The 13751-nt window shown below is 44.0% G+C and overlaps 1 protein-coding gene across 6 annotated transcripts in view; it reads right to left on the bottom strand.

Moving 5' to 3' along the window:
* The window catches only part of CEP128 (centrosomal protein 128), a 237187-nt gene extending 226422 nt beyond the window's left edge, over positions 1-10765 (bottom strand). For 3 of the 6 annotated variants that reach the window (XM_077323398.1, XM_077323395.1, XM_077323397.1), the window contains exons 1-4: positions 10554-10764; positions 3333-3482; positions 1698-1784; positions 520-640 (exon numbers count right to left, since the gene is read on the bottom strand). In XM_077323398.1, coding sequence (XP_077179513.1) covers positions 520-640; positions 1698-1784; positions 3333-3476 — 352 coding nt within the window. In that variant the 5' untranslated portion in view covers positions 3477-3482; positions 10554-10764. Of the gene's footprint in view, positions 1-519; positions 641-1697; positions 1785-3332; positions 3483-6561; positions 6648-10553 lie in introns of those variants that run through there. The other 3 variants (XM_077323396.1, XM_077323393.1, XM_077323394.1) reach the window with 3 other exon arrangements.
* Between the last annotated feature and the right edge of the window lie 2986 nt (positions 10766-13751).

The raw sequence follows: 13751 nt of genomic DNA on the forward strand, positions 1-13751 counted from the left end.
GTGGGTCTTTGTTCTGTTGGGCCAGAAGGTGAACCTTTGGATGCAATTCCCGTGGGTCATTATACTAACACCACACAACTGGGCAATGGTTTTCCTAGCTAGATGCTGCCTGAGGGCAAGAAGGAGAACATCTTAAGGCAGAGGGGCAGATAAAGCCAGGACGGCTGTTGAATGGAAAGAAGATCCCAACTCAACTTAGGAAATGTATAGAGATTTGGGGGGTGGAGCCTGGGGAGGGACCTTGGAAGTCCACCCTCCAAAGCAGCCATTTCCTCCAGGTGAACTACAGTGTCCTTACTCCAAATGGGGGCTGGAGATCATCCACAATCACATTTGCCTTCCAGGTGATAAAGATAAGTTCCCCTAGAGAAAATTACTTGGTGGCACTATACCCTGCTGAGGTCACTTTGGTTCCCAAACCTTACCCTCCCAAGGCTGTTATAAGGATAAAATGAGAATAAATCCACGTATTCTTCCCCAGGCAAGAGAGAAGACAGAGAATGGTTCACTAGAACATACCTGGAGCACCACCATCCAAATCACTAGGATATAAGCTGGAAAGGGAGGCACTTCTTACTCCAGAGTTTCTCAATCGCTGACTCCTTAGCTGGCCGATAGACTGCTCCAGAGTTTCTTTAAGCTGTGTTAAAATGCAACAAAATGCATGATCAGGTAGCTAGGACAATGATGCATACCAAAAACTATATAATATACAAGGAACTCCATTCACTCAATAAAACAGCAATGTGCTACCTTCTGAACAGGATTGTGGGCAGTCACATCTGACTATTTAAAAAACAACAACACATGCAGTTACACTCAGATGGCATGACTTTATTAAAAGCCTTAACATTTTAGCTTCTTACCTGTATTGTCTCTTATCTGTATTGCATGAGTTCTGCCCACTGAGCCACTTATAGTATATATATATATGCAGAACTGGGATTTTCTTTTAATTTGTGACCTATACTTTTTAAACTACTAGAGATGCACATCTTTCCTAGACTGCTACCCTTATTGGAGTGGCTAATGTGGAAAATTGAAAAAGTGAGGTTCAAACATGCAGCGGTATCAGGTGTGCTTGGGAAGACATACAATATATTGTATATATATATATACAATATATTGAAGACAGCATGTGAAACAGATTGCGTAGGAAAAACAATACCAAGAACTTTGCTGGTAATACTAACTAGATGTAACCAAGACAAGAAGTTCTAAGCACCTGCTAGATGGGTGATTCACTGGACAAAGATTACTGTTCAAGAAAATGGATGTCTTTACATGGAAAAGGAAGAAGCAAGTAGTACTTCAAAGCACATGCCTGTTGTTTTCTCAAAATAAAAAAAGAGTCATAAAGGAATCTTATCAGAGCACCACAGGAAATTACTGTGCAGCCCTAGTGGAACATTTCCTGACTTCAAGCCTAAGACACCATGCTAGTCCTAGTTTAAAATAAGGCACTAGAAAAGTTCACACTCTAGATGCAGCAGTCTGATAAGGCATAGCACACTTGGCTCAGAGCAGAAGTTAAGAAGAAGAAACAAGGCTGAGGCACATATAGTCACCGCTCTCCCCTACGCTTCAGCCTGAAATGGAGGAAAGTGGAATACAATGCCAGCCCTCTCCTGAAATCAACATGGAAGTGGGCAGGAAAACACACTGGGTAAATTAAAGTAATACCAGAAGGCGCTCACATTTGCAATTGCTTCCGCCTGTTCACTGTTGTACTCACGATACTGGTCCAGCATTTGGTCCACGTGCCTCAGGTTCCGGTTGGTATCCTTTAAGCAGATAACAAGATAAGACATCATTAAGACTGAAATCCAAGCAATGAACACTACATCTTTAGAAGCTCTGCCACTTCCTGGAGTTCATTTAACACTAAATAAGGATTCAGAATTGTAGTTTTCAGAATTAGGGATGTTTAATAACTAAGGACCACCCACCCTTAAATCACCCTTAAATCAGCCAGGAACACAAGCATTGTTTCTATGTGTCAGCATATCTGAGTAGTAAAGCCAAACTGGTCCACTAGAGCAGGGATAGTCAACCTGTGGTCCTCCATATGTTCATGGACTACAATTGTATTCCATGAACATCTGGAGGACCACAGATTGACTACCCCTGCTCTAGAGCTTAGGACTGTGCCTCACTGAAGAGACTCCCATCCTGCTAGATCCAAGCTTCGGATGGACCACTAATTTGCATTACCACATCTCCTATCATCTTCAATTCCTTCCATCATCATAATCATTTACCTCTTTGATAACTACAGCATTCTGCACTAATTGTTGTTTCAATAAGATGACAACTTCAACCTCCAAAATCGCTTTCCTAAGTGTCACAGTCAATTTAGAATACAATCAGGGCATATGCAAAATTAAGGTTTTTAGCTCTAAACTGTATCAACCTTTCCTTTAGCTCACTTGGCCAGTCTGCAAGATCCTTCCTTCATGGCCAGGTGACAGATTTTGCCAGCTTGAATAATATGGTGTCATCCACAAACTTCTCTACAATAGTCACTATTCGCCTTGACTAGAAATTATTTAAGAAAATGGCTGCAGCAAACAGAGATCCTGTTATTTATGTTGCTACATTGATGGAAATTGTTCATTTTATCCCAAATTTCTACTTCCTCTAGTTTTTATTAGTTAGCGGGTCACAATCTGACTCCGTTGCTTTCTGCAAAAAGTCCAAATACATTCCAGACATTTAACGGGCTCCAGACCAACAATTTTGTTTGCACCAACAAAATGCTTTCTTGATTGTGGTTTTATTTTGAACACAATTGGGATGTACTATTTTGGTGAAAAGGAAGGACTGCAGAAATATCAAAACTGAAATAAATACAACATGTATGTTTATGACATCTGTCAGTCTTATATTCCCTATCCCTCTACTGTACATTTTCCGAGCTTTTGAGTACTGCAGCTTTTACTACAATTTTTGTATGTAAAAAAAAAAAATAAGATTTGCTCATGACCAAGGTTAATATTAACTGTAAATACAAAACTCATAGTTAAAAAAAACAAACAAAAAAACAGGGATTTGTTATCATCATCAATGGAATTTAAATGCAGATAACTGTGCCTTCGGAGTTAAACTCTAATGGATTATTTTATATCAACTCTATTTTGCATTCAAACTGACAGAAATAAGTGCAGTAACCACAATGGTTTGTTCCCAAATATACTTGATACTTTGTAAGTCACAAGCAATATTTCTCACAGACACACAACAAGGCAAACGAATCAACTTCTTCACCAGACAGAACTACAGACACTCCTTTGGCTTTTGCAAGATGCATGAAATGTGCCATAAATAGCAACCTGTAAAGTGCTTGCCAGAGTATGGATCTTCTCAGTTACATCTTCAGCACCACGATTTCGGGTTCTACTGCAAGGTGCTCTTAAAGGACAGCGCCTCCCAACTCTATGACGAAAGGTGTCGGATTCGCTGGATGAATCTGCCATCGGTATCTGAACAGATGAAAATTAATCATTCTTAAAGCTTTACATTTTCTTTGAACATCAGAATACCCAGACATGTGCATATAATACATAGCATTAAATGAACAATAACTTCCAAAACACTTCCCACACATGTAACTGAACAAACCTTGTAACAGAAGGCTTAACATGAACACAATGAATCATAGGGGTGGTGTTTAGATTATACAAGTTATAATAGCCTGAGAACTCTTGTGGAAAAGCAAAAGTGTTCTGAGCCGGCTACAATCAACTGCCTGAAGGAATATTTACAAAGAAATGTTTGAATGGACAGCCAAAAAATCCAAACTCACAGTAACCACAAGGTTACTTATCTCCTCCCCCACTTTGAGATGCCACTGCTGCAAACATTAGACTTAAAAAACACTGCTCCTCCATTACTTCTCAAATATTTGGAACTTATTCAAATGAAAAGTGAGACAGCGTTTGCTTTTAAAAAGCACTGCAATCCTAGGGTATTAGTTCTTCAAAACTCCATTTCATTTTGCTCCCTTGTTTGTTTTCAGTTCAGTTGCCTTACCGAGACAGGATTAATCTAACTCTTGCTTTTGAGAGTTAATGCCCATTCTCCCAAACTTCTGGTAGTTGTTTATTCTGCTACTTAATCAACATGCCACTCTTATCATTGGGGGCAGCCATTTTGGTGCACACAGATCCTTTTGCCAGCACAACATCCTAGAAGAGCAGAACTACATAGGAGCATTTTCCTCCCAAGCTCACATTCCAGCGCAGGAGCTTTATTTATTTCACATTACTAGCCTTCAAGCCCATTGCATCCAAGAATGCAACGGGGGCTAGTGGGCGCCTGACCTACCATAGGAACTGGCAGTGAAGCCGACAGATCAGCAGGCGGGCAGAGGGCATGCGGCAGACAAGCAGAGCATCATGCTGCTGGCTGGGGCAATGGCCCCGCAGGTGGTCTGTCTGGCATGTGGCGGCCAAAGCAGCAGGTGCACAGTGCGATGGCCGCACTGCCGGTTGGCCTGCCATGGCTGGTGGCGGGCGGGCCGATCAGCGGTGAAGGTACGGTGCCACAGGAGCACCCTCCTCGTCAGCCAGGCAGTGTCCGGCCGCGAGGCTGGCTTAGCGCCTCTCAGCCAGGTTCTGGAGGCGAGCGATCCAGGGGCCAGTCCAATCCGGGTGTGCCCAGCTTTGCTGGGTGCGCCCAGATTGGATCATGCAGGTGGAAGTGCAGGCTGGACACCCAGAGGTGTCCCAGACAGTGCTCCACCCAAAGTGGCTTTTTTGAAATATTAGAGCCACCAATGGTTAGGATTTGTGGAAACGAGGTTTGACCAGGACCCGTTTTGGCTTTCCAGAAATAAATAATTAACATCAATGTGTCAGCTTGATATTCATTTCCTGCTTTTTATTTGCAGCAGCGTGCTTTGGCAAAGCACTAGCCTGGTTTTTCAGACAGCAGCCAATAGCTGTTTCATCTCAAGTACTCCGGAGCAGGCCTGGCCCAAAGACAAAACTGAAGTAAGCATTGTATTATATCTTTTCCCATACCCAATGCTGCTCTCCTTTTTCCCCAGAGAGCTCCTAGTTAAACACAACAGCTTTTGATTTTGATATTCTCACAACAGGAGAAACCACCGATGCACTGCTCAATAACATGCAGCACAGCAATGATACAGGATGAGAACTCGGGATAAACTCATAATCCTTGGCCTAATCCTCGGGTGCTCCAGTGCAATTACATTTATTTGGTCTGTGGAAACAAAGAAACACAATGTTGAGTACCTGCGCCCAAACTGGTAGCCATCTTTTGAAACTTGGTGATTTTCCTCCAGGAGCACTGTGATGGACTAGGCTCTGGGAGACCCAAATCCAAATCCCAACTCTGCCCTTGAAACTTGCTGGGTGATCTTGGGCCAGTCAAACACTCAGCTTAATCTATTTCACAGGGCTGTTTCCAGGATAAAATGGTTTTATCTTTGGTTTCCTATTTTTTACTGAATCCTAACCTTAGATAATTGACTTGCCATACCAGTCCACGTGACACACAAAACATTTCCCATACTGTGGAAATGTTACTGTGCAAGGCCCAGCACACGGACTCTCAGGCATACTTCTTTGCTGGCAAAGCAAGCTTTGGGACTGGGCCATATCTTCAAGCTTCTAAAAACAGCTATTTTTAGCAGCATCTCAGAAAATAAGCGAAGGCATCATTGTGACTGAGAAAAATGAAAGGCTCTTCTCAAAGCCAGTACCAAGGGCAACATTGAAAAGATTGGTTAATAAAAAGAGGAGGGTGTAGCTGGCTGAATAGACTAATTCATCCCAAAATAGGGTAGCTTTCTACTTACACAACTCTGAATCGCCATTCTCTTTTGTTTACCTAAACAAGTTGCGACCACATATACAGCCAAATTTCTGTAGGCACCAGAGAGTCCTCTTAATAGGGTTAAGTTGTTTTCTCGTCACCATTTAGAGCATGTTAATTGAGTCCGTTCATTGGATTTTCCAAAGCTGACAACTAACACAGCTCCTCTAAATACATCACGGCTAGATTTCATTCTATGATTCTTGATATCGGCTATAAGTGGAATCTTAAATACAGCAAGAGAGATAGTTCAAAAGCAAAATACGTTTCAAAGCAATGGACCATACAACCTATTCAGTGTGAAGGGAAAGGACCTCATTTGATCTGCCTTTTAGTATGCTGCGTCAGTTCTTTTCACTCCTATGGAGGAAAGCTTCTTTTCAAAAACTGACATTCATCCACTTTCCCAACTGATGTTCCCAAACTAGCTTCAAGGCAAAGGAAGACCAGCTACTCTAGACTATCATTTCCCAATGTACTACTTTTAGGGCATACCTTCTCAGCAGAAGAGCCCTGGACATCTTTGCATGGAATCTCAACACTGCAGAGGGATTCTGAGGCATGCTGCAAAGCACTCACTCCATTTATATGTGCACATGGCCCACATCTGTTAGGCTTATCAATTCAGGCATGCCAACAGTCTAGAACACACTCATACATTTGTACATCACAGAGAAAGTTAGGTGAACACTAACTTTCAGGGAACTTATCTATCATTACCTCCAGTAAGCTTCTTCTAGAGTACAGTTTGGAAGAACACTGTTCTGAATAAAGGAAGAAGAGTTGTGAAATAGGGTGGGGGAAGTCACAACTCCAGCCTGCAAAGGACAGGAAAAGGAAGCTGAGTCAAACTGAGATCTTGGTCCGACATTTGTATTTGTTTTAGCCGCACTGAATCTATTCTGTGTCATTAAGCAGCATGAACCGATTGGGAAATTAAGGGGAAGGAGAAGAGAGAGACTTGAACAAGACCATATCCCAGCAACCCACCGAAAGATCTATGTTAGGATAAAATGACAAATAAAACAAGGGCAGAGCTCGTATCAAAACCACTACACCCCCATCATCTGCTCATTAACACTTCATTTGGACCACACAAAATGTAACAACCTGCACCACACCACAGTGCCAACAGCTGTACAATGGTGAGCAGATTGGAATGGACAGCAGAGCCTCTATGTTGCCTCAGTTACATAACAAAGGCCTGATTTAAATGTAACGTTGGCACGGCAAAAGAACTCAACAGCACACCTTTGCACTCACCAAGTGCCTTGTTTTCACTGGCCTGTGCATACACTTAACAAGCGCGCCAGAGGTCCGTAAACCAGGCAGGCGTTGTACCAGCATGATAATTAAGTATGCTGCCACTCTGCACAGAGAGCAGCCCAAACAAGCTACTGTGCAACTACAGTCATATGAATTAGCTGTCTTGCCTTGCCTAAGTTACACTGAAATCACGGCTCAGGTTAGATTCTATGATTCCTGATATCTGCTGTAAGAGGAATCTTCAATACAGCAAGAGAGACAGTTCAAAAGCAAAGTATGTTTCAAAGCAACGGACCATACAACCTAAGTTACATTGAAATCACTCTCTGTTGTGCTCTCTGGAGCAGGAAAAGATTTCTAGGGGCTGCAGAAGGAACTCACATCGAATGACTGTTGAAAAAGGCTAAGGCCTGGTGTCAAAGAAGAGAAGCCGGCCCTGCATAGCATAGCAGGAAGACAATTAGATAGGATAATGAGAGCAGAACCTTCTCAGGTCAACTCCATCTTCCCTCCCTCCCCTGCTAAAGAGATGTAGTTAGGAACCTATCTCTTTCTCTCCTCTTTCCTATCAACTACCGTATATACTCGTGTATAAGCAGAGTTTTTCAGCACAGTATTCACATAGAAAAAGTCCTCCTCGGCTTATATGCATGTATATATGGTATATTAATTCCTAAATAAACTTTTATCTACACTTTAATCAGTGGGAACCATTGCTGTGTTAATTACTCTGCCAGCAACAACATCCTTGCTAATCTACTGAAAGCTGAAAAAGTTGTGGCTTAGTTTTAAACTGGTTGCAATTAAGCTCTAGAGACTGTGCTAGGATGCAAAGCAGCATTTCTCAAGTGGGGCTATCAAGAAGTTATCTACACAAGACAGAGAAGGAGAAATAAAGGGACACAGGAAAATAATCTGCTAACCATGACTAACTTCTCTCACAAGTAGAAAAGTCTAACATCAGGCCTGTAGCACACCATTTCACTGGTCTAGCTTTTTAAAAATTTTCTCATCACCCTGTTTCCCTAAGTGTGAAAAACATGGTGTTTCTTTTTCATGCAGATAAGCAGTGGGCTCCGGTTCCAAATCAGGTTAACCCTTAGACCAGCGGTTCTCAACTTTCCTAATGCTGCGACCCTTTAATACAGTTCCTCATGTTGTGGTGACCCCCAACCATAGAATTATGCAAGTGTTCTTTCACAGAAATTAAACTGAAACTGACCAATTGCATTAAGATCCAGTGTTCATGATGGTATAGAAATTGTTTTTTTTCCCCCTGTGGTTTCTCAGTTCAGTTCTGCCTCTTGTCCCACCATGCCGATCTCGCTCTTTTCCACATGCAGGAGGAGCGGCAACAGTGGAGACACCGCCCCCCAGCCAAGCTGCTTGCTCTGCCATGACCCCTGTGAAAGGGTTGTTCGACCCCCAAAGGGGTCCCGAACCCCAGGTTGAGAACCACTGACTTAGACTAATTCATCCTTTTATTGGGGGGGGGCTTGCCTCTCAAAATAGAATAGTACAGCTACATACGAGGCGCATCACATATATGTACACTGCAAGCGTATATAGACTGGCACATGAAAAGGCATAGCTTCCCCCAAATGATTTTTGGCAGTGCGGCATGGCATATAAACCCCCATTGGTCAGGGACACACTGCTGACAGACAGAAGGGGAAGATCTGAACAATCAGACGGGTCGCTAGTACAAAAATGAAGTCTTGTGGCACTTCAGTAATAGAGTTTTCACAGATAAGCCCACACTACTTCACTGGCAATCACTACTACGTAAATCACAACTCAGTAGTATAAGACCAGGCTGTCCACCTACTCTAGAACCCTGTTTCACACAGCTGCCCTGGAGAGCCAATGCCTCCTCCTGGTCCAAGAAGATTACTTGGAAGTGGAGGTTTCATTTAAGTTGCCCTGGCTGTTAAATATTTTCATGTCATGCTTTTACAATTTCAGTTTCACCTATAAAAGCCACCCTATCTGCAATATTTACATATGTGTCAATGTATTTAAATTCTCACACATACATTACTGGCCAGTTACGTGCCAATTACTCCTGGATCAAAATACTCTATGGTCTCCTACACCCCCATTGCTTCAGCAGCTTTCTGGAAAGCCAGATCATAGAAAACCAGCAGCACTCATCATCTCAAGCAGCTTGCACTTTGTCCCCCAGTGAGCAGTGAAAGTTCACAATCCTAAATAAACTTATTTCTAACTAAACTTCACAGTGAGAGGCGAAATATAAGCCGAATGAAGAAATCAATAAATAAATGTACACAGGGCCCAGTTATCACTTGCACTGCATCCAATGAGCTTTACTCCTCAGAAGGACTGCAGCTTTCCCCAGACAAAAGTACTATTAACGTTAACAGTAAGTTACTCCTAAATAAAGATGGTTACGAGACCGGAAAACAACTCTAAACAAATTCTACTCAGAATTCTCCCCAGGTCTGTTCAGCGGGGCTGGGTCCCTGGATTGCACTAAAAGAATTGTATATACCCTACCTAGGCAAAAGTGATATTTGCTTGGTGTAGTGGTTAGGAGCACAGACTTCTAATCTGGTGAGTCAGGTTTGATTCCCCACTCCTCCTCCTTCACATGCAGCCAGCTGGGTAACTTTGGCCTTGCCACAGCACTGATAAAGCTGTCCTGACTGAGCAATGATATCAGGGCTCTCTCAGCCTCACTCACCCCACAGAGTGTCTGTTGCAGGGAGAGGAAAGGGAAGGCGAATATAAGCTGCTAGTAGCAGAACCTTCCTCTGACACAAGGAGTCAATTTCAAAGCATGGTGCTCTGAAGAAGCTATTGCATCACAGAAAAGTTTCTAGCATTGGAGGAAGTGCTGCAGTTAGCTGAACAGAAGAATAAAATTCCATGTACATTTTCTATTTTACTGTCTGCTTCTTTGCATTTCAATTTCGGGGCAAGTGCAGTTTTACAAACACACACACACACACAGAGGCAGCTTGGGGAGCCTTGGGCTCACCCCAGCCCTGATAAAACTGTTCTGCCCCAGCAGTGATATCAGGGCTCTCTCAGCCTCACCCACCTCACAGGGAGTCTGTTGTGGGGAGAGGAATGGGAAGGCGACTGTAAGCCACTTTGAGACTCCTTTGGGTAGAGAAAAGCGGCATACAAGAACTAATTCTTCTTCTGCAGCTGCAATACCGGGAGTGGAAGAGAAAGCGTATTCAATCGCAGTACTATTAAGATTCTTCACCTGCAGTAAGGACAAGGGCAACAGTTTTGAAAAGTCCTCGACAGCAGCCTGCTCCATCAAGTTTCCTACATGGAAGCGTAAGGCAGCCACCCCATAAAGTACACTGGGTCCCGGCGGAAGATCACCCCGGCAATTCATTCGGGCTACACATATCCGCCCCATCCAGGCCCAGTGATTCCACCCCGGGACACGCATACCCGCTCCCTCTCACCTCTTAGGGTCGAACCATGCCGCGCCGACGCCGCCTGCTCCAACTGTCCGGCACCGGGCCAGCTCCCCACTCACCCCGCCGCTATGGCAACTTGAACTAGCCGCCCTGCCACTGAGAGAGAGCGGCCTCACCGGCGGCAGGGGCCCCTGTCGCACAGCATCGCGGGAGTCGTAGTTCGCAAGCCCCGAAGCACGCTTCCGCTAAAGGGCGGACGAGACTACAACTTCCAGGATGGATCGCGACAACTTCTCTACGGAACGGCCCGAAGCGCCGTACGCCCGCGCCCCAAGGCACAGCAATAGGGCAAAGCGGTAGTCCTGGAGGCCAGGCCGCGCCCACTCCTTAAAGGGCCAGGCGCGTCCTCCCAACTAGCCACGCCTTGCGGGAAGCAATAGCTGGACGGCTCATCAGCTGGAAGCTAGTGATTCTTGAACTAAGGAATCCTAGAAATCAAAATTCATCAACTATACGCTGCATGATATATAGTTAGACTGCTGAAAGACGCTGTGATTAAATATGAATCAAGCTGTGTTTAGTATTACTTTTAAAACGCTGTGATTAAATGTGAATCAAGCTGTTTTTAGTATTACTTTTAAACTCAGAAACTAATTGGTTATTCTTAAAGAAGAATGTACGGGGTAACAGCCCTACTGAAGCTTGTAACTAGGGTTGCCATCCTCCAGGTTGTAGCTGGAGATCTCTGGCTATTACAACTGATCTCCAGATGGAGAAAATGGCCTCTAAGGCAGAGCCCACTGCAGTAAACTAGATTCCAAACTTTGTAGCACAACAATCTTTACAAAACAATACACTGCTATAGGAAGGTACTTCTCAAAAGATCAAACAAGCTTGTTGTTACAGAAATAGTTCAATAGTTTTTTTCATTATTAAGAAGAAATGGATTTGAAATAGTAGCAAGAAGAAATAGGTTTGGATGCAGTTTGTTGTACACTTCTGAAAAACAAACTCTTAACCAGCTGCTCCCTTGATGGTGGCAGAGACTAGTTTGCCAACCCTTTATATAAGTTAATTAAAAATGATGTTGGTTAACTTTAAGCAGCTGGACAAATGGCTCAACCAGCTGGAAGGCTATGAAGAGAAACCAATGGATCTTCGGCAACAAATTAAGTCAACCCATATATATAATTTGGAACAGCAGTTTTTAAAGACTGAATGGAAGGAATATCTATTCTAATACCAAACATGATCAAAGTATGGACTATTTGCTAGGCTCTTGAGGATCAACTAGGCATCACAGATGCACAGAATATCACTCTGGTCAGGAGCAATTTAGGGAAAGGGACAGAATTCAGTGGAAATTGGAATAATTTCCACTTTCTCACTGAGAAAAATAGGTTTCCTATGTACAAATGCACTGGAGGAAAGTAGGGAAAAGGACAGGCAGGGATTTATTTTCAACATTTATTAACTGCCTTTTCTACTTTGTAGAACTCAAAGCCGCTTACAATATAAATAAAACAATTATGATTTTAAAAAACCATGAGTGCATTTTAAAATTTAAATTAGGACTGTCAATGAATGAAAACTACATTAGTCAAATGTAGTCCTAACTGAAGAACCCCTGAAATATTTTTTCAGACATCAAGGAATCCCAGAAGTCATGACATGCAGGAGTCAACCAATCAATCGATTGATCATTTATTGTTTCCATTTTGGAGAAATAGACTAGGTCTGTACAGCAACAGGTAAAGTGGGTTCCAGACTTCTGGGAAAGGCTGCGTAATCCTGAGGAATTCTCACAAAACAACCTCAGCTAGTAAATATCCTGTAAAACCTCAATTAAAGGAATGAATTATAGTCTTTCCCGTGACCCAAAGGTGAAAGGGGTTGCCCTTGAAAACACAGATGTGTGTATCTTCTTAGTATCTATTCTTCCTCCATAGGATCTAAGTGGTGAGGGCTCTTCCCCTTTGCAAAGTAAAGAGCTTGAGGGGGTTGTGCTGTTTGAGACCAAACAGGTCCTAGAGACCACCAGGCAAGAATAGTCTTTGACGGGTGACAGCCAAGTCCTCAAATATGGCTGTCATCTGGATCCTCCTGCTAAGCTACACCTTAGACCAGTGGTCCCCAACCTTTTTATCACCGGGGACCGGTCAACGCTTGACAATTTTACTGAGGCCCGGGGGGGTAGTCTTTTGCCAAGGGACATCACCATCACCGCCTGAGCCCCTGCTCCACTTGCTTTCCTGCTGGCGCCCCTGACTTCCCGCTGCCAGCAGCTGCTGCTCAGTGCCACACCGAGGGGGAGCCCCAGCCATGGCGGCCGCTGGAGGGCACCAAAGGTGAGCCGGCAGCAGAGTGGCAGGGCAGCCCCCAAGGCAGCAGCCATGGAGGAGGACAAGGAGGATCCGTGGCCCAGTACCGACTGATTTACGGACCAGTACCGGTCACCGGACCGGGGGTTGAGGACCACTGCCTTAGACTACCTGGGCAAGACAAGAGTCTGCTCTGTAACCACTATTCCTTACCTGCAAGTGGAGTTGCCTCTGAGTTGCAGGATGGGGAAAGGGAGTGAGTTGGCTTGAGACACAGACCCTTCAACTACCCTTCTCCCGAATCCTCTCTCATAGTTTAAATGGTCCAGATCATATATGAATCCAAATGTACATCCCAGGTTAATCTATATGGCAATGTGAGAGCGGTGTCCTGGCAAAGCAGTTCTGTCAGAGCTCTGTCAACCCCACCTACCTCACATTGTGCCTGTTGTGGGGAGGGGAAGGGAAGGCTATTGTAATTCACATTGAGATTCCTTTGGGTAGTGAAAAGCAGGGTATAAAAACCAACTCTTTCTTGACATAGTATAGAATACGGCAACCATAATATTGACTGGAGTAGGATTTTAAGGAGCCACATCGATGCTGGAATATGAGGGACAGCCCTTCAATGGCTGATCTCCTTCCTCCGGGATCACAAACAGAGGGTTGCAATAGGAGAGGGAACATCAAACCACCGAAAACTTACTTGCAGAGTCCCACAAGGTGCCATCCTCTCTCCTATCCTATTCAACATCTTCATGCACCCTCTCGCATAACTGGTACGGAAGTTTGGGCTGCATTGTCATCAATATGCAGATGACACCCAGTTCTGTCTCCTGATGGATGGCCGCCCTGACTCTGCCCCAGAAGCATTAGCCAGCTGCCTGGAAGCAGTGACGAGATGGCTCAAGCAGTCATCTGA

Source organism: Paroedura picta, chromosome 2, assembly GCF_049243985.1.
Source record: "Paroedura picta isolate Pp20150507F chromosome 2, Ppicta_v3.0, whole genome shotgun sequence".
NCBI lineage: Eukaryota > Metazoa > Chordata > Lepidosauria > Squamata > Gekkonidae > Paroedura > Paroedura picta.